Here is a 21,115-nt window from a genome sequence, read left to right as displayed (position 1 = left end):
TGGATGAGGGTCACTCTGGAGTCCCAGCTCCGCTCCGACGCAACATTCACACGAGAATAAACACAAATCTGAATATAAAATGATTTTTTATTCATATCTCAGGTTTGAGGGTTTTATTCAGGCTCAACAACAAAGTTCTGTGTGGATGACAGAAATAACACTGTTGTTTGAATGTGACACTTTCACAGATGTGGTCGAGCACCAGAGTCGAGGCGACCTGACACTGTTTGTGATCACACCTGTTACACTCACATATTCCCACCTTCACAGTTCGCAAACACACACACGCACGCACGCACGCACGCACGCACGCACGCACATTGCTGTGTAAGTGGGCTTTGTTCTCTTGTGATTTCCATATGAATGTATAGAAACTGAAATTGGTTTCCATTATGACTCATTCTGTGGCATTTATTATCTTTGGTCAAACGACAATTTAGTCGTCATTCAAATCACTTTTCTCTCTGACTTGATAATAACAGAGTTACGAGACGTGAGGAAATCGTTGGACTCTGACTCAGAAGCACACGACTGTGACTCACTATTGTTTGAGCTGCCAAAGTTGGGTTTCTCTGCCCCCAGCTGTTAAAGTGCAGCCTAACACCCGACACAGGAGTCAGACAGATGTGTCACACCTTCAGGTTTATATAAAGGTTAAAGGTTGTGTGTTTTTCCAAGAGTTGTCCCCACGACTCTTAGAGCCACTTCCCTCTGAACGGCTACATAACAATGGAGGTGAGATTTGTGACAAAACAATAATTTTTTATTTCAAAAGAAGCTCACTAACCTCAAGTAACTGCCTGACGGGGGGAATATTGAATGATCATAACCTCCCTCTCCTCTGAGGTGCTTGAAATTAATTGACAGGACTTTGCTTCCATTCCCAGCGTCACTCCACATGAACACAATCACACTATACAATTTCCTCACACTGCGCTGCCCCTCAACCCTGTGCTTGAAGTCAGCAGCGAGGGAAACAGACGCCCGACGACGGAGGCTGCTGCACAGCATCTGGGTTACCTGCTGCCTAGCAACCACGCTAATCACATCCCTTCTTCCAGTTATTAAAAGAAGGCTAATGGCTACCAAAAACAATTATTGTCCCAAATGATTCCTTCGTGCTGTGTGTGTTTCTAAGTCCAGTGAGTGGATTTGTTGTGAATGAACGTGTCCATTCGTCCATAATGGATCCGTCAACCGTTCGGTGATTGATTTTCTCTCATGAAAATAAGCTTTGACGGCTGCATAAGAAGAGGGAGCGCGGTGAATCATCAGATGAATGAGCCGGTCACATATAATGTGGTTCTCTGTGAGTCTCTGTTAGTTTACAGCCTTCAACAGCTGCAGCTCATTGACAGCTTCATCTATTAAACACCTGAGCAGTGTGTGCATGTTCTTAAAATGTCATTTGTAGCTTAATTATCAGGCAATTATCATTTACACTCAGTGTTTTAAGGGACTTTGGGGGCCAAGGGCCACACGGACCTCGGAGCCCTACTGGCTCCACCCCCAAGAAACACATGATACGTGATATACATTCAGGTCTTTAACCATTCCTCAAAAATTATGACGTTTTGGCAGAAACTCGCCTGAATGTTGCTTCATATGTGAAAGGGAAACATTTTTCTGGACATTTTCCGGAGTCCGTGTCTGAAAACCACCTGAGTGAAATCACACCGAGCTCAAAAAGATGGATTTGCATAATACTACTAAAAGATGTTATGTAAAAACCAGTTAGAGCGATGTCTTGTGTGATGGATTTACAGAAGTTAGTCTGACCCAGCCTGCAAACAAGGGGATGGGTGAATATGGAAAAAAATACTAAATTTTAATATATACAAGTCTTTAATGCAAAATTGAAAAACATAAAATCCCCTGTTTTTCCATCTCTCCCTGTTTGTGTGAGTGAGGTGACTTGTGTTTTTTCTACTGATTGAGTCCCATGACTTTGGACCACATCATTAAAATACCATTTTGCATTGTGGACTTTTTCCCGTAACTATGAAGACCGGAGGCGGAGTGACGGGCAACAATGACGACACCAGTGACGACAACTCCTGCCGGGATAACAATAAACCACAGCTGATAACAAAAAGAGCCTTTGTTCTGCTGTTTTTGTTCCTCACAAAGCTCCTCATGTGCTCCTTCTTACACGGACTGAAAAGAAGATTAAACTCGACGTTTGTAGTTGGGATTTCAGCGGCTTTCATTTCCTACCATTTCTTAAAAGTGGTGCAAATGAGATTTCCTCTGCTCGAGTCAGTGTCAGGCTGACGATAGAGGATTTGAAATGTGAATCTGGGGTTTTGTTCTGAACGTGTTAGACGTTGTGTATCCACAAGTTTCAGTTAGTGTGGGCGGGGAGCCTCTGATCTCTCATTAACATGTCTAGACGTTCCCATCAGTCGTAACGACACAATCCTGGTAAATACATGGGAAGGCTATTGCTTTCTATGAAAAGGAAAAATAATATACCTACACACGCAGTAATTGTGAAGAGACGCTGAGCCTTTGTGTGTCGGTACAATGGGGCTGCAAGAGCAACGAGGTGTTGATTTGATTAAAAATAATGAAAGAAATAATAATAGACTCTTAAAAAAACAATATCAGCACAAAGTCCTGAGTAGCTGCTCTGGAGCTCTCAGTCGCATCACATCATCTTCATCAGCAGATGAGGTCGGGCCGGATGGATGTTCAAATGTCCAATTTTGCCAAACACTTGAGCCTCTCACACATTTGTGGTTTAAGGATTTATTCTCGAGCTTGGAAAAAGATCAAAAAGCTCTGCAACAGGAACTGAAGGGACCTTGTCGGCTGTTTTCTCACATGGAAACAGACAGAATGGATGAGAAACACTATTTGCTGATGAAGATATGAGCAAAAGCCCCATAACAACTCATAAATAGAGCTCGTGGTGATTGTTGCAGCGGTTTTCAAGGCCAAGAATTAACTTATTTGCATCCTTAGATTTTTTCCTATTCCTTAGATTAGAGGTTCCTTTGGTTTCAGTTCTCTCTCTATCCGTGGTCAGTTATAACATAAAACACCAACTGTCGTCAGATTATAATTCAATTGTTGCTAAACAACAGTTTCCAGCCCAAATCCAACCAGTGAGAAAAAGCCACAACAAAACCAGAAATGCATGAATCTCTCAGGTGAAATAAAGAAATACATTCCAAGTTTTGGCAGAAAAAATATGTTTTTGTCGCTTTAATTTCTTAACTATCTCTGGACATGAACTTTTTTTAAACCCAGTCATCACTCTGCTCTGTATCTGTGTTGTCAAGCTCCTAATGGCCGCAGGAGGAAAAGATTTTTTATTTGAATCAGCCTTGAATGAAGCCAGGCGGGGAAATATGAGCCAGCGCCAGTGTTTTCTCAAACACCCTCGCCAGGAAAATCAATCATCTTCCTGTTTCATGTGACACTTTAAATTTCCTACATCACTTAGGCTCAGTGTTCCGTCTGTAATGCAGATTCACCAAAGCAACCGCTGTGTACCTGTCGAGTAAAGTCAATACTACAGTCGTTATTTGGAACAGACGTAGAAAAACAAACTCGTCTCTTTCCCACTTTTAAGTTGTAGCACTGGATGCTGTTTCCAGTCAGGCGTGACTGCGCAATTTCCTGATAAAAGCATGAGAGGGATACGGCATAGATTCAGCTTCTTTGTGGACATTGCAGGGGATTGTGGGTAGCCCCAAAGGGAGTTACGGCTTGACAAATATTTGAAGTGCAGCCCAGCTCTGTTTACCTCAGCCAAAGCCGCCAGGTTGAGGCTGCTGCTATTGAATTATGCATCACAAAGAAAAAACAGAGAGCGGACAGTGTCAGAGTCAAAAAAAGATAAACACAAATGAAACTGAACATCATCTCAGTGAGTCTCCGAGGATATAAAATGTGCGTCTGCCCTCATTTGCTTTATTTTACAAAGTGACTGAGCGATTGATTTTTTTTTCAGGACACCAGCAAGGACTAAATAAAATCGATCAACTGGGACTAAAAGATCCCCGACCCGGGATGATTGTGGTTTCTCTGGGTCACAGAAAGCAATTCAACTCTGAACATTCTTTACAACGTGTATTTGCATACTGTACATCTGCATTGTTTTATCAAATCCACTTACATTTAAAATACAAATGACAACAGCGACGTCTACCACATTAGAAGAAATGCAAATATTCCAAAAGTGAGGCTTCAGAATAAAAGTCAATCCCAAATACTGAAGATAATCTTTTTTTCTTATTTTTTTTTTACAGAGTGCAATCACGGCATGTACCCATTTTACAAAACGTTGTGCTAGGAGAGTCAATGTCCTCACTTATTCTCACGTTATATTTTCAAGTATCAGTGCATCTCTCAGCATAATTGGATTCGTACACTGTCTTCATTGAACCACTGATGCCGGCTCTAATCAAAAGAGGGAGATTGAAAAACGGTATCTGCTCTCAATCACGTCGTCACTGTCGAGGTCCTTAATTACGGAGCCGGCTCTGCCCGGGTGCTCGGGAAGTTGGACTGCGTTGTAAATGTTTCATGTCAAATTGATTTCTGTCCAACAAGAAAGCTGCGGTGCCTCGGGCGTCGAGGTTTTTGGGCAGTGAAGTGGAAAAACCGAGACGTCTACCGTGACGACCACTGCATCGGAGAATAAAATGGAAAACCAGTCTAAAAGGTTGAAATCGCCCAAATGAAACCGAGCTTCTCACCGGTCACTTCACTGGTCCACAGTGGGGATGGTGCTGACCTTATTGTTTCTGCTGATTCTGCGCTCAGGCCGAGGTCTGGGCAGTTTGGTCTGGATCAGCTCCTCGGGTGTGTTACCCAGCGGAGGCAGCAGCCTCTTCTTACTGTTCCTGGTCTCAGGTAACCACTGAGGAGGCAGCTCAAACGGTCCGAAGCCAAACTGTGAAGAGTCCTCAGCTTCTGTTGGCGTCGCTGGCGCCACCTGCGATGAAGAGGCGTAAGCACACGTGTGGACCGGAGAGCTCCGTGGGGCTATGATTGCAGGAGAGCCCTCTTTGGTGATGACCAGTCCTCCCCCTGTGCCCAGCATAGGGTCCTTTTTGGTGATCACCTCCCCTCTGAGGCTCCCTAGTCTCGACCGGCTCTTGAGGTCCTCTTGTGGCCCAGAGCAGTTTCCTGATCCTTGAGAAGGAATCTCATTCCCCGCATCCTCCTCTTCCTCAGAGGGTCTGAAGATCTGCTGCTGGCCAATGTTGAACATCTCCAGAAGTTGGCTCCCAGAGCGGCCGGCGGTCTCAAGTCCCACGGGCTCTCCGATCACGCCCTCTGCCGTTAAAGAGGCCAGACCCCCGGTGCTGACCACGTTACGGCGGCTGTAACGTCTGTGAATCCTGGCCAGAAGTTCCATCCAGCTTTGACGCGCTGAGCGGTTAACAGTCAGGAACAAGAGGGGGTTGGTGAGCAGAGACACCTTGGGGAGCCACAGGGCCGTGAGATACAGTGAGATGGGCAGCTCCTTGGTGTCTGCCAAAATGGTGCGATAAACCACCAAGGCCCCATAGGGGGCGCTGCAGGCGGAGAAGGCTAGCACCACAGCCAGCAGGGTGGCGTGTAGCTCAGCCTCTCGCTGGGACACGTACGGGATGGAGATGCTGTTCTGCGGAGTCCGCAGTGCCGCGATGATCACCTTCTTCTTCTGGCTGGCACTGAGCGCTCTGCGGATCAGCAGCATGAAGAAGAAGACCAGGGCGAGAGGGAGGATCACTGTGGTGACGTTGTAGATCAACACGTACACCATGTGGCCCAGCGAGCGGGCGTGGTCATCTGAGCAGGATGAGGTGACGTACACATCCGTCACGTTGGTCACTGCAAACACAGGCAGGCTCGCCACCACCGCGTGGACCCAGATGTAGATGACCAGATCTCTGGACCTCGCATCTGAGATCTTCCTCTCTAACGGGTACAGCACAGAGTAGTATCTACAGACAGAAGAAGGTTTATTTCAGCATGAAGATGATACAGGCGCTTGAAAGGAGGTCACACTGTAAAGCTGAAGTTTAAATCTGAAGTTTAAATCTGAAGTTTAAATCTGAAGTTCCACCCATTGTACTGTACTAGCTGTCAATCACATGTCCCAATACTTACTTTGCTGTAGTCAGAGAGAAAGACAGATAGATGGACGGACAGATATTTCTCCATTTAGCCTATTTGTATAACTGGTTTGAAGTCGACAGAGATTTCTCCATTCATTAGTCGGAGGCTTTTGTTGCCTGAATCCAACTTTTAAAAAATAATTCTATAACCTAAAACCTTGACTTCAATATAATGTTTTTTCTCTCCCTTTGTCGATGCTGTATTGAATCATGTAGGTGTGTCGTGTTCTTCTCATCTGTCTGTTCGACAGATAATTGTCTCTCATCCTATTGTTGTTTCTTAATTATCAGCAAAACAAATAAAGGACTGATTGTCAGTCTCAGCCTCCTTCCTTCTGAATTAATTATTCATTGGTTTGATAGCGTTCTGCTTGTATTAGTTGCGACAGAGGTGATTTAATCTTTACAGCAGTGGAACCGAGGTTGAAACGAGAATGTAACACCACAGGATCTGCTGCAAATCCATCCTGCCCTGATGTTGCTCCACTCGTGTTGTAGATGTTTCCATTTTTTGGGAACAGAACTACTTCCGCTGACTCAGAGAGTCAATATATTGATGAAGTGATCAGATGATCGGTTGAAACCATCCACTTCTCTCAAGTGATATTTCTAAATCCAGGGAAGTGAGTGGGATGTGCCCACGAGCCTTTTTTTCAGAGTCAGCGGTTCGGACTGCAGAGCTGAAATCAAATCATCGCTCATCCTACTCACTTTACCACTGTTGTAAGATGTGTGGATGTTAATTAAAGTGAAAGCAACAATTATTTATCATTTTCAAAAGTTTCCTGAGCTGACCTGTCGAGTGCGATGGCGCTGAAACTGAGCACGGTGGCCGAGCAGAAGAGTTTGTGGAGGAACTTGACGGCCTTGCAGAGCAGCAGCGTGTGGAGCCACCAGCAGCAGCGGGGGCTGGCTCCCAGGGCCACGTCGAAGGGGACGCACACCAGGCCGGCACAGATACCCGAGCATGCCAGGTTCTTGATGAAGCGATTGGTCACGGATTTGAAGACGCTCGTGCAGCAGGTGCACCACAACACGGTGGCGTTTCCTGTGGAGAGAAAGGTGAAGAGCTTTAAGAGTGTTTTCATTTTTTATTAAAAGATAACAAGTGTTTTATTTATTGATAGGTTGTTGGTGCTAAACTCTTCATTCTGCACCTTGAATTCTATCTGCAGGTTATTAGACTCAAGTGAAACCCAGTTTAAAAGACATTTGAAAGAACAACCTGCAGGTTCTATCTCTGAGGACAGTCTCAGGAAGGAGAGGGAGCAAGAAAATGAAAAGAAGGAGAAAAACTACAAAATAAAGAAGAGAACAATGTAAAAGAAGAATGGAGGTGAAAAGGAGCAAATGAATACCAATCCCAGGGGATAAGGAGGAGAAACCCACTTTCGTAATGAAAATACAAGAGGTTGTTTTTATCTTCACTATTTCAGACGTGACAAAGTCATTCAGGATTTAATGACTGACAATTTTCACAGTTTTTGACAGGAGCCGTGTGAGTCCGACAGGAAGTGAAGGTGCAACGCTGCATTGTCTCACTTTCCCAGCAGTGGAAACACAAGTGACGTACGTACGTGGGAATCACAGTTTCAACACCATATCCAGAATTAGAAACACATGTTGTATTGCATATTTTACACGTTTTAAATAATTTCTCACCTAAACAAAGAAACAGGTTGAAAAACCTTGTTGACGTCTTTACAATTTTATCATAAATGAGCTTGATTGTTGATCATCCAACTTGCAATTATGATAAAAGTGTCACGTCTACATGAATAAGAACACAAGTGGTTTTTGAGGGTATTATGGTCATAGCTGTGACTAATTAATAATACAAGTGTCTCCATGCAAACATCAGGACCTGGACTTTTTCATAGTCAGAGCTTGTATTGTCTATAAAAATCACTTTGTCCCTTTGTGCCGGAAATACTCACCTGGCACTTGAGGAACACCTTGGCAACCACACACAGGAGCCAATGGGGAGGAAGAGCAAACACTAAACACCATCCCCCCCCCCACTTAACAAAGGTTTTTGTAGCAGCATGAAAAAAAGAACAATATTTGTATTTTTATTTTTTTGAATGCGAGTAAGCTGTGACGTGTCTGGACTCGTGCTAATAAGCTGCAGAGAGACACCCCCATGGAGTCTAAACACTCGAGCTGTTACAATCTAAAGTGTGAAACATCATGAACACGCTTAGCGGCTCCACTGTTACTCTTATAGATGCGATCCTGCTTCATGAATGGTAACCCCCGCAGAGGAGCAGAGCGCCAGATAACCACGTAACTCACATAATTCCTCACAGACCCCGATTACAATTGTTGGCAATATTAGTGTGTGTCGCGCACAGAGTGGTACATTAATCCGATTTACAGTCAAACTCTGATCTCTGCTTTATCAGAAATAATAGCCTCTGCTTAATACTGGGAATTATATAAACACAGAATAGTTCGGTATTTTCAGAAATACGTGTGTTTGCTTTCTGCAGGAGAATTAAATGAGAACGTACAATAAGTATAGAGGGGACGGTAGCTTAGCATAGAGGAGGCAGGATAACAGGTAGCCTGATTCTCGCCAAAGTTCAAAATATACTATTCTGCAGCCAACCACTGACTTAAATAATTCATGAAGACTCTGGCTCCAAATGACGTCAAGAAAACAAGATGGTGGCACCCGCGTCTGGGATGTTTTGGCTTCAACGCAAGGAAATGGAGAATCACGTCCATCTTTATTTACCTCTAAAAAAAAAGGACTCAACTCAGCCATTATAAAAGATGGAGTCATGGGTTCTAATACTGATGCTTTAAATCAATATATCTTAAAGTAATAATACATAATCCTGCCATTCACACACTGGCTGTTGCCAGAGTGAGACCTTTAATGTGAACGTGTGAATAACACGAGGTACGTTTCTGTTTATTTCTTTGTGTGTCACGGATGAGGAGCGACGTGAAGAGGGGAAAACACAAAGCATTTATTTATAGCCTGTAACTTTTTTATGTCCATGCATCAGATATCACACAGATCCCCTTCAATGACAGAACCAACATACTGTATCTTTTTCATTCCTGAAAATAAGTTCTGTCTGACTATCAAGAAAGATCCTGGCTTTTGTCCTGGTACAAAAACCTTCTTGTTATCCAATAAATAATTATAATCATAATTTCTATTGTTCATTGTGAAATGAATTCAGTCTCCGGGCCCTAAACTGATTGCGTAAAAAAGTGAAATGAAATTGATTTACATATTTTAAATTGATTCACTGACGATATCCTTTCATTCCTTAACCTTCCACGACCCGAACAGTCGTGCACTCTGTGTCACTGGAAATGTAAAGTTCAAGTTCTCTCGTGAGACACTTATCTTATTAGCAAAGGTCAGCTTTCCCCTCAGTGATGAAGGAATCGTGACTGTGTCTTTCACAGGATTTATTTACTGGATTTCACTTGTTCTTTTCCAGTGGTTCGGTTATGTGAGGTAGAACGTCATCGCTACAGGATAGACGGTCTATCGCCACATCTCACTGCACAGCAGGAGGGGGTACTGAGTCATGGCTGAGCAACAGTCTTTTTTTTTAATGCCGGTTTTGGTGTCATCTCCCCCGTATCTCATCAAGGTGAACTGTTTCTGCAAGTGGCACAAAGTCCGAGTCACTTTTCCCAAACGCACTTCCGTTGATGAGTGTTTTGTGCAGCGTGGAGGCAGAAAACTACTACAGCCCCGTTTGTGACAAATAACACATTCATATGCATTGAGAGAAGGATCTTGTTTCACACTGCTGATGTGATCAAAGTGTTGGAGACAGATGTGTTCACACAGCTCCTTCCTCACTCTCAACATCATCATCAGCAGCAGCAGCAGCAGCAGAAGCAGGCGGTGCTTCTTCTGGCATCAGCAAGAAAATGCCTCTGAGTCTCAAAGTGTTTGCTGATATCTGCTAATTTCATGGTGAAATAAGGGAAACTAGCTAAGTACCACTTTCTGTTCCAGCTATTCCTCATTCAATTACCCAGCTAATAATTCAAGAAGACTCTAAACACACATTGTCCATGGTTGCTTTCCACATGTTTTCTAGGCTCCTTCTCGTAATGTTGTTTGATATCAAATATTCAAGTTAGCCTCAAACTAATCTCTGAGCCCATCAGCTGTCGCCTAATGATGAATTAGCTTCTAGGGCAAATATGTTGTGGCTTATGATGTATTAACAGCTATCTGTAGATGAAAGCAGATAAATTAAAAAGCAGATAGCTGATTCATTATGGTCAATGTGTTCCACCTCTTTTACTCTCAGAAAAAAAGACCTGTATTCAAAGCCGATACTCAAATCTGATTGGTCAAACTAGAAATAGAAAAGACTTCCAGCTCGTGTCCCTCGCTACAGATTCTGTTTATCGAGCTTCAAACTGAAATATACGACCAAAACACACAGGGATGCAATTCTGACCAGGACAAAAAGCACTGGGAGTTGGCTTCCAGTTAAATAAGTCATATAGTTTTCAATTCAGGTCAACTTATGACCAAGGTAGCGAGAAACAAATCACTCGCCGGGGTTTAGCAGCAATAATTCCCTGGCTGGGAAATGTGCTTTAAAAACCTAGCTTAACTTTAGAGGGATAAGGAGCTTATAGAGTTTCTAACTGTTTCATGTACAGTATGTATGTATGTTTTGTTCTTGAATGGTGCAGGACAACCTCACTTCCCTATTAACCTTGTGAGTGCATCCACACGGACAGCTGCAGTAACAGGGCAGCTAGAAGGAAGGTCTTAATATTACCAAAGAACTGGAGCATGTCTTGACCTCTCTATAAATTCAGGAATAACACAAGGGAGTGGAGTGCGTGCTGACTCTGACCCGCTCCATCCTAAACCATAGGACCGTTATCTAAGGGAGTGTTTACCACCTGCAGTGGGCACATGACGGTGAGAGAGAAAGACCGCGTCCAGCAGCGCTCTGATAAACACGTGTCGGGTAAAGACTCAGATGTTAAGTCCAGTGTCGTGATGACACTCGAAATAAAGATGGAAGACACATCCTTCCTCTAAAATCCTTTAAAAGAAAAATGCAATCAGCCTTGTCTACATTACAGAAGAATATGGTCAGGAAAACAATCCCTAGCCCTTTTAATTTTAACTTTATTTTCATTTATTCTATCTATAAATCCTTTATTTCTTACATTATTCTAGTTTCATGTGGGTTTTGTCTCTTGCTCATCATTTATCAATACAGATGCTGCCATCTTGTGCTTTTGGTCTCATTCTGCTCAGGAGTGATCGTGGAGTTGAGCCACGACATCGAGGTCACGGAGATAAACTGGCTCGACCAATTGCCGATCAATCTCCGATGTCAATCATGACAGCATCGAATAACTAATTAAACAAAAACTTATCGTAACGACGTGTGACAGAAACGTCATGTTATGTATGTTAGTTCCCTAGTTGCTTACTGATTCCTTTAACCATAAAATACTAATTCATGTATATATTGTATATGGAAGAAAAACCATCACAGACGCCATCCTGCTGCTTCCTATGTTTACCTCATTTAGTCTTTCAGGCACTGATTGTTGTTTGTTGTAAATAACCTCAGATATTTTAGTTCCCTAATACCTTTCTGATTCCTTTTACCTTAAAATACTTACAAAATGTACAAGTAAATAAGTGAGAAAAACTAACCTGCAGGCATAAGTCTATTAAGACAGAAAATATGACCTAAATATTGTACAATCCAATTCCATGCTTATCAAGGCTCTGATGTTTTCACATTTTTTTAAATAACCACCACAAACACTGTCCTGCTGCTTCAACCACAGAGTTTCATACTTGTTGAAGACATGTTTGTTGTTGTTGTAAATAACCTCAGATATTTGAGTTTCCCAATACCCCACTGATTCATTTTACCATAAAAAAAACATGAGTAAATGAATAAGAGAAACAAACATGTGTCTATTAAGTTGGAAAATATGATCCAATCCAATCCCATGCTTATTATTTCACATTTTGCAAAGACACCATCCTGCTACTTCCTGTTCACCAATATACTGATGATATATATACTTCTGTAGTTTGTTGTTGTTGTAAACTACCTCACATATATTGTATTGAAGTCCCAAAACAAACTGAGCAAAGATTCATGTAAATATTTCATCACGTGTGTTGTTTTTTCATCCTTTTCTGATTCCTGGTGTGTTTGGAGTTTGCACGGACTCACCGAGCAGCGAACCCAGGAGGATGAACACCTGGATGGTGGTGGTGAAGTCCCGGTAGCTCTGCTCCCGGATGAGCCGCTGCTGCTGCTGCTCGTCCAGCCCGCCGCCCTGGGGCTCGGCGGCCGGGATGCTGCCGCCGTCCCACCGGCCCGACGCGTTCAGCAGATCCAGCCAGAGGTTGGATGCTGTGAAATTGGCTGCGCCGTCCCCGACCGTCGCAGCCCGGCTCCCGCTGTCCATGACGGCTCAGCCCGAGATCCAGATGTTTTTCGAGGAGGGAGGCGGGATGACAGAAGCCATCACTGGAGAGGCATCCCTGCAACTGTGACGGTGGTGGTGATGCTTTGCACACACAAAAAAATACTACAGATCACTTATAATCTGCAGGAAACGAATAATAACACATGCAGCAATCATGTGTATAATAGCTCAGGGACATGCTGAGCCCAGGCTGGAGGCTCCATCATCCCTCAATGCGGATGCATGGCAGAGATCAGCCTGTGAGATCCGTGAGCGGTGAGGGGCTGGCGGCTGGAGGCTGCTCTCTGATACCCGCTGCACCCGAAAACCACACCGGCCTGCGAAATGTCCATTCCGGGAATAACGCAGTCCTGCAGAACCGAGAACGCGCGACCGTCACCTCTCCTCTGCCACAGAAACCCACTGTGTCTGACAGGCTGCTTCTCCCCGTGCCGCTGCCAGTCGTGCAGCAGTCACAGGCTGGTTATTGGGAGGCTGGAGCATGAGAGAGAAAAGCTCCCAGCGTGAGGTGAGAGACTGGAGAGGAGAACCCCTCCTCCTCCACCCCTCCTCCACTAGCACCAAGACACTCCACTCTGTCTGTATGAATGACAAGCAGAGAGCAGGAAGAGGCCAGATCACACACTGAGCAGTGATGGTAGATATCATGTGTGGGTTGATTTAATATGTAGGGTTTCACACAAAGAGTGTGAGGGCTCCAAAGTGCACATCACAATGACAACTAGGGAAAGAAAACAAGAAATCACATGACACAACAAATCCAAAGACACTGTGACAAATAGGAAAACACGACAAATAAGAAAACACAACAGAAAATATGAAAACACAATCACACAACACAGTTTTGTTTCTATGGTTCTTGTTGCCCTTGTGTTTTTTTGATTTGCTGTTTCATTTTCCCATCTGTCATTGTTCTGCACTTCAGGGCCACCATGACAAGAGATTAGAATATTTTTTGATGAATGCAAGAACTTGAGTTAGATTAAAACTTTAAAATGTGAAGCAGCGTGTTGCAATAACTTGACCTGATCGTCTCTCTCTCACTTTCCAACTGCTGCTGTTGTCTTGTTCAGTCTGTTCTCTCACAGGAGCTTGAGACATTCCTCATCCGTCTGCTGAAAATACCAAAAATAGGAAAGGGCACATCTCTTTATTTACTTTGTTTTAAATTACTAACACTGAATCTATTGTTGTCTCTTCTGTGTAAATCAGGGACCAGAATCAATAAGTATTGAAATAAAAGAATGAATTTGATCACAGGTTGTTTACTTTATTTTTATGCAGAAACATCACAAGAAAAATCTCACCTCTATAAACACGATGAAAGAGACTCTACAAAAAAAGATACTCACACACACACACACACACACACACACACACTATATTTTATAATAATACAGCACAAAGAGGAAATACACCCCATGTTTCCATTTAAACATTCTTGGTCAGTTTATTTAGATATGAGATAACAACAAAGAGGACAATTGACTTAACAAATCAGAAGTTGTGTCATATATTAATGACTATTTTAATATTAATTAAATAATATCATTTTAGATTTAATCTTAAATCTGTGCTTCACTGTTATAAACAACAGGAATTAAAGTAATAATCTACACTTCTATAACATCGTCATGGCTTCATTTAAAACCCATTTGATTAATGTACCGAGGCAGAATAATGGAAAGTGTGTCACCGTCCAAATAGTTATTGTCTAGTTAATTTTTCCAAACAGCAGCAAAAATTGTGATATGTCATTCTAGTAAAAGCACAATAGTGGACTAATTAAGCAGAAAATCAAAAAATAGACTTTTAAACTTCTGTTCCATGTGATCCACGGCACATTGACGCTGACAGAGTTGGCAGTGTTTGTTAAATTCATTAGAAATTCCAGACGAGGCGAGCATAGCTAAGGACGACCATTCTGGGATGCTTGACAAGCTTGACTCAACACTCCTTGCTAACAAGTGCTCTCCTTGTCCAAGTGGCTCTTGAAGAACTCCTGGACTCGTTCCCACAGGTCCAGCTGAGCCGCCGAGTGGGCTTTTGGCTCGCCACCAAACAGCACGGCGTTCCCCACTGCAGCGTGAAAGCCAGACGGACAGTGAGGCATGTGAGGGACCTCCAGAAAGTGTCCTGCTTTGGGATAAGTCACCACCTCAAATGACTCTTCTCTGCCATGATTTCTCAGCGTTGCAGCGGCGTGTTGCGCAAATAGAGCACTGTTCCAGTTTTGGTCATCTTCGGAGACCGCGAACAGGAAGTGGCAGCTTGCACGTTCAACTGGGATCAAGGATGCTTGGTTCTTCTCCAAGGTCGGGCCTGTCAAGGCGTCGCGTATACAAAACAGCCCCGAGTCTGTTACTTTAATATTCTTGAGGACAGGAGGGAGCGGGGGAATTACAGTGTCTTTATAATGGAGGGGGATAACAGTGTTTCCAATGCAGCTGTTAATACAGACGGTGGCTGTGATCCCCTGTAAGAAAGAGGACATTGACAAAGCCAAAGCTCCACTGTGAGAGATGGAGATGATGCCAACCCCGGGGCCTTTGACCTGTAGTGCGAGGTATTATATTAATGAGCAGGTGTACCACTGATAACACATTTCTATAATTCCCTTTTAGTTTAATTAATTTCTCTATTTATTGTTTAATCTAATAAAGGTTTAGTTTCTGTCACAACCATACAATTGTGCCATCAGAAGCCAGCAGATGGCGACATTGACACTGTCTCATATATATATATATTCTACATTCTCATTTTATTTGCTGTGAATGAATTGGACAGAAACCAGTAAAGTAAATATCCCAATAAGGGAATAATATGTTGAGTATGATATTGTAAGGTTGATAATTTAATCTTCAGTACTAACCTCTGGATGGCTCCTCAGATATGTTACAGCTTCTTCAAAGTATTCCAGATCCAGTTTTGGGGGATTTTTCGGTAAATCCTGGTAGCCATAATAAGCCAGTGCCAAAACGACAAAGCCTTTATTTGCCAGGAGGCTGGCTCTGGGTTCACTGAGACCTCCACCCAACGTGTACAAATCCACAATTCCAGGGAACGGACCCTTTCCTGTCAACAGAATGTATTTGTAATGTTTAGTATACGTTATGTAAATTTCTCAAGGCTCCCTCAAGTCAAACACAACTGACCTGGTGGAATGAAGAGGACTCCTCGTATTCTGCCCTCTTGCACAGGAACTCTCTTCATCCCTTCTGTCATGAATCCTCGCTCCACAGTTTCAGAGATCAACAGCTTACCAGTCTCCTGACTTACTGCGGCTAACTCCACCAGTGTCGGGCTGAGCACATTCTTCTTCAGCAGTTTACTGTGCGCGGTGTCCGGAGACATGGCCCAAAACAGACCCATGGGCTCCACTCCGGTGTAGCTTCCTTCCAGGGAAGGTGCGCGGGAAACATCCAACCGGCCGCTTTCATCCGCCTTGTACAGGGCGGAAGCCTTGAAAATCACCCCTCTGTCATCCACTAGCTTTGACCTTAGTTCTACTGGTTTGAAAGGAGCCAGTCCGTCTACTTTGACCTGCACCAGTTTGTCGAAGAGACAGCGAACGCCGGGGAGGATTCTCAGTCGGATCTGGGAGTGAGCCATGTCAGGTCTTAGAGGGACGATTCCACCAAAGGGCCTTTGTCTGAATCTGTTAAGACAACAAAAGATTTAATAAATACCATAGCTTTCCCAAAGAGATTCTATAATGAAAAATATCATCTTATCAATGAGACACATAGACATAAAAGTCTATGTGTATGTTTAATTTCTATCAATCCTCATCTGAGGAGAAATCACTAATGTTAGCATCTGAGCAGCTCTTTACAAAACTGACTCCATTTGCCAAAGACTGAGTCAGTCCTCGAAAACCATCTGTAGCATCATCATCATCACTACCATGCGACATCAGACGATGAGCCAAAGAGAAACCAGCCATTAGAGAAGTTACTGTGTTCAATAACTTAGTATGACCCAGGAAGGACGTTGTAAAACCTGTCTATGGATAAAGGGCCCTTCAGCTCCGAGTCACAACTGTCATGGCCCCTGAACACACATCTAGAGCAGGTAAACACACATCTTTGTTTACATGAAGGTCCTGTTACAGGTTCCTGTGGCTAACTGGGAGATGTTAGTGTAACTGGGTAGAAGGTCGTGTCACACAACTCACTGTTCTCCAGATAAAGTGACCAACACGAGAACAACCTTTAACCTACTTTGCACTTGAACTCTAGTTAGCAAGAAAGAAGGCTACGTTAGCATGTTCCATTGTTTTTAAAAGTTTAGTGCGTCTGTTTTGGGGACAAAACTAACGAACGAACGACAACAGCTGTTATCACATCGTCTCCCGGCAGCTAAACAGTGACTCACACGTGTTCCTGACCATCAGCTACGCATTCATTGATGCGACACTCACCAAGGAGGAAGCGACAGGGAGCAACCATCTTGCCGGAAACCAGGAAGTAGGTGTGTTTACGTTTTTCCTCCGCTTCCAATTCAAAATATACTTCACATATGTATATGTACGCTGCTTTCAAATGATAGTGAATCACATATAATTTAAATAAAATTATAATTCTTAACAATGTCCCAAACAATAGACTGTATATAAAAAACTAAAATGATGTGTATAAGTAGGAAGTTGATGCCTCCACTAGATGTCACCGGAGAGCTTTGTCACAGCGGCCATGTTGACACCAGCTTGTGAACACAGGTGTTACTGATGCCTGTAATTAAGATTGATTAATTAGAAAATTAATAAGTATTTATTAGTAGTAGTAGGAGTACAAGTATTTATTGGCATTACTAGCATTCCAACAATTTGTTAACGTTACTCGTAGTAGTAATATTTATCAACATTACTTGCACTACCACTCATTTAATTTTTATTATAATTAGTACGAGTAGTAGTAGGCGTACTAGTATTTATCAGCGTTACTAGAATTACAACTATTACAAACGTTACTTGTAGTAGTAATATTTATCAACTTGTACTACAACTATTTTTTTATTATTAGTAGGAGAAGTAGTAAGAGTACTAGTATCAGTGTGTTTGCTTGGATAGTTACATTGTGTGAAAGAAGAAGAAATGTTCCAACGTTGTAGCAAAAGGAAAATATTACCCATTTCTCCCCCAAAAATATAAAATCATGACACATGTGTGTTGCTGAGAAAAGTAATTCCCGCTTCATCTCTCAATGGAGTAACCTTTTTTTTTAGGTTTTTCACTCTGCTCATTCTAGCCCTGGGCTGAGCAGAATATATAATAACAAACTTTTTGTGGTATTGCCTGCACAGCAATCCCACCAGTCACTGCTCGGCCAGTGCCATGACTTTAAAACATCTTTTCTCACCAGGGATTCTTCTAGGAGAGGAGAGGGGAGAGGAAAGTTTCATATACAAAGAGGGGAAATCAAGGCGGGGGTGTGAGAAGAGATCAGGGAGGGAGCTACATTTAACTTGAACTGGAAAAAATAAGAGGAAGTGGATTAACAACTATGTGGAATCAACAATCCTATAAAAAACAATTGTGTTTGTGCAAATAAAAATAAATGTTTTGGTTTTAACTAATGGTCATTTGTTTTTTGGATTATTGTGGCATCAGCTCTAGTGTTACATTTCACACACAGAGAAGTACCTCTTCAGTTATTGTTCAGATATGAACTTCCTTCCTACTTAACAACCTGCACGGAATGATTCAAGTGACTGGAATGGACCCTTGCACCATTTACTAAATACAATAACATCACAACACGTACTGAGAAAGATTATTTGGCCTAAGACTTGAAGGACAATGCAGAACACATATAAAAGTAGAAGGAAAATGTTGACAAAGCTGTAAATACAAATGAAAGCAAATGTTAATATACTAAATATTAATATGTGTGTAGTTTCTGAGCGGCTCTCTGAGCTCCACACAGAGGATAAAGGACAGATTACTATATGATATGGATTATATTATTCCAACATTAAAGTCAAATCCGGTTTATCCTCCAAGTCTACATTATTCTATAATAGAATCTTATTTTAATGCCATAGCTGCCCTCTATATTTCATGGATGTAAAAAAATCAATAACCCATTTGTTTCTCTATAGAGAAGTTGCTCTCTGTATCTAGTGTCTAGTTTTATGACAGAGATACGTGCATTTGTGTGAACTTCTTTAGGATGTGCGGGGCAGGGGGGGGCTTTACAAAAAGGTGACTGCCTCTTCTGATGTTGATTCACTGTGACAGATCGTGTTTTGCATGTGCAGAGTGAACTGGGGTTGTTGGTCTGATGAGAGCTTTGACTTGTTTTCCCCTCGGAGTCAATGCCAGTAAATATTCCACCCACTCGTTCCCGTCTATCTTAAACTTGCAATTGCACTGTGGTAATAAAGCCTTATACTGAGGATTATACAGTGGAATGTTCTCATGCTGTTTATGCACATAGATAATATGTGATATTAAATGACCACCCTTCGGGTCTTATAAGGACCTGTGTGTAAATCTAATACATATGCACACTGTGGTAATGTTTAGTATTCCTAAGTTGTAACAGCTACAAAGAATAACCACATCAAATGATCAAAATAAAAATATTCCTTGCAAAAGCAACAGCCAAACATCTGTGTGAACCGAGAGGATTGAATGAAAAAAGTGCCTGAATTTCTTTCCATCTTGGCCCCTGGTGTTTATTTACACAGTCCCACAATGTCCAACAGTGCATTCAATGTCTAATAACAAGAATTATGTATAGTTTTAGATAAAAGGTAGAAATTTTGAATTACATGAGCAAAGATATTTAAAGGAGACTTTCCTTAAAAGTTAATGCACAGTTACTTTTTGGTTGATGGATTAAAAATAGGGGGAAACTAATTGTATTTGCAGAAGTGTGGGTTCCCAACTGTGTGAGTACTGAGCAACCCCCCCTTTGCCAAATATAACAGCTTGCAACCGCTTTTAATAGCCACAAGCCTTTCTATTCCAGATTTAGGAATTTTCTCCCACTCTTCCAACAGATCACTCCAAGTGCACAGATATTTTTAGTCGTCTTGCAGACACAGCAAGTTCTCACAGATTTTCAATGATGTTCAGGCCAGAGGCTCCCACAGGCATTCCAAAAGCTTCGGCTTTCGTTTCTTGACGCGTATTTCATGGTGGACTTAGAGGTTTGCTTTGGATCGTTGTCCTGTTGTAGAAGCCAGCCTCATTTCATTTTCAGTTACTTGATGGCGTGTAGGATATTTGCTCTCAGAGTTGGCTTATATTCTGTGGAATCTGTCCTTTCTCTATGTTTTTGCTGTGTTTCTTAAACCACTGGCTGCCACACAACTCCAATGCGGAATAAGATCAGATGCCAAAGCTCAGACGTAGGCAGAGATAACTGGTTAGTGTATCATTGAAGGAACCATGGATGCCAACCATAATATTCCCACCTCATGCGTAACACAGTGCCCAAACTTTTGCATGTCGTTACTGTTTAGTTTCTATGGTATGGAACTTAAATCAGATATGCAAAGCCCGACCGATTTGGATTTTTTAAGGGATTCTCTCCTCTCCGGTCGAGGCAGATGGCCGCCTACATCGAGTCATGTTCTGCTGGAGGTTTCTTCCAGTTAATGATGGAGTTTTTTCTCTAAAATGCAGTTGAGCAGTTTCTGTTGTGTTTAGTGCAGAGAAGTACCTCTTCAGTTAGAACGTCCTTTCTACCTAACAACCTGCGTGACATGATTCAAGTGACTGGAGTGGACCTTTTGCACCGTTTACTAAATACAATAACATCACCACACATACTGAGAAAGGTTATTTGGCCTAACACTCGACGATAGATCTCTATAGAGCAGTTGCTCCCCTGTATCTAGTGTCTAGTGTAATGATGGAGATACTTGATACTTGATACTATGATGGAGTGTGTGAACTTCTTTAGGATGTATGGAGGGCTTTACAAACAGGAGACTGCCTCTTTGGATGCTTATTCACTGTGACACATCGTGTTTTATTATTAATATAATAATAATAATAATAATTATTATTATATGTTCACAAAATCAATAAGACGTGCCATCTGATGGGGTTGCCTTCATAACTGTAACCAAACACGACTTCAGGGAATGTCTCTAAAATGCCGTTGAGCAGTTTCTATTGTGTTTAGTGCAGAGAAGTACCTCTTCAGTTACTGCTCAGATATGAACTTCCTTTCCACTTGAGTGGACCTTTTGCACCGTTTACTAAATACAATAACATCATAACACGTACTGAGAAAGGTTATTTGGCCTAACACTTGACGATAGGGCAGTTGCTCCCCTGTATCTAGTGTCTAGTGTAATGATGGAGATACTTGATACTATGATGGAGTGTGTGAACTTCTTTAGGATGTAGGATGTAGGGAGGGTTTTTTACGAAAAGGAGACTGCCTCTTTGGATGCTTATTCACTGTGACACATCGTGTTTTATTATTAATATTATTAGTATTATTAGTATTATTATATGTTCACAAACAAACAACAAGACGTGCCTTCATAACTGTAACCAAACA

At 42.3% G+C, this 21,115-nt stretch overlaps 2 protein-coding genes across 4 annotated transcripts; both read right to left on the bottom strand.

Annotated features, from left to right (window-relative positions):
• Positions 1–3,180: 3,180 nt before the first annotated feature.
• On the bottom strand, positions 3,181–12,577 carry gpr176 (G protein-coupled receptor 176). Its single transcript, XM_035144495.2, has 3 exons — positions 12,332–12,577; positions 6,915–7,167; positions 3,181–5,945 (listed from the first exon to the last, which is right to left on the bottom strand). Exons 1-3 carry the CDS (start codon positions 12,567–12,569, stop codon positions 4,718–4,720), a joined length of 1,719 nt encoding a protein of 572 aa, XP_035000386.1. The 5' UTR covers positions 12,570–12,577; the 3' UTR covers positions 3,181–4,717.
• A 1,265-nt stretch (positions 12,578–13,842) lies between these two features.
• On the bottom strand, positions 13,843–17,074 carry acot20 (acyl-CoA thioesterase 20). Of its 3 annotated transcripts, none has more exons than XM_035144498.2 (4): positions 16,768–16,945; positions 15,746–16,248; positions 15,463–15,665; positions 13,843–15,144 (listed from the first exon to the last, which is right to left on the bottom strand). In XM_035144498.2, exons 2-4 carry the CDS (start codon positions 16,200–16,202, stop codon positions 14,551–14,553), a joined length of 1,254 nt encoding a protein of 417 aa, XP_035000389.1. In that variant the 5' UTR covers positions 16,203–16,248; positions 16,768–16,945; the 3' UTR covers positions 13,843–14,550. The 3 variants fall into 3 exon arrangements, with proteins under 3 accessions (XP_035000389.1, XP_035000387.1, XP_035000388.1); XM_035144496.2 differs by lacking the exon at positions 16,768–16,945 and adding an exon at positions 17,014–17,074 and having other exon boundaries at positions 14,551–15,144; XM_035144497.2 differs by lacking the exon at positions 16,768–16,945 and adding an exon at positions 16,968–17,032 and having other exon boundaries at positions 14,551–15,144.
• Between the last annotated feature and the right edge of the window lie 4,041 nt (positions 17,075–21,115).

Source organism: Hippoglossus stenolepis, chromosome 20, assembly GCF_022539355.2.
Source record: "Hippoglossus stenolepis isolate QCI-W04-F060 chromosome 20, HSTE1.2, whole genome shotgun sequence".
Classification (NCBI taxonomy): domain Eukaryota; kingdom Metazoa; phylum Chordata; class Actinopteri; order Pleuronectiformes; family Pleuronectidae; genus Hippoglossus; species Hippoglossus stenolepis.
The sequence above is the reverse complement of the archived record's forward strand: the minus strand, read 5'-3'. Positions and strand labels throughout refer to the sequence as shown.

Excerpts from the sequence above, each read along its gene's own strand:
- acot20 (XM_035144496.2), bottom strand. The coding sequence starts at position 16,202 with ATGGCTCACTCCCAGATCCGACTGAGAATCCTCCCCGGCGTTCGCTGT. Across the intron at positions 15,666-15,745 it reads AGTCCTCTTCATTCCACCAG|GAAAGGGTCCGTTCCCTGGA; the intron begins GTCAGTTGTGTT and ends TTCTGTTGACAG. Across the intron at positions 15,145-15,462 it reads ATCTGAGGAGCCATCCAGAG|GTCAAAGGCCCCGGGGTTGG; the intron begins GTTAGTACTGAA and ends CTCGCACTACAG.
- gpr176 (XM_035144495.2), bottom strand. The coding sequence starts at position 12,569 with ATGGACAGCGGGAGCCGGGCTGCGACGGTCGGGGACGGCGCAGCCAAT. Across the intron at positions 7,168-12,331 it reads CCTCCTGGGTTCGCTGCTCG|GAAACGCCACCGTGTTGTGG; the intron begins GTGAGTCCGTGC and ends TTCTCTCCACAG. Across the intron at positions 5,946-6,914 it reads AGCGCCATCGCACTCGACAG|ATACTACTCTGTGCTGTACC; the intron begins GTCAGCTCAGGA and ends TTCTGTCTGTAG.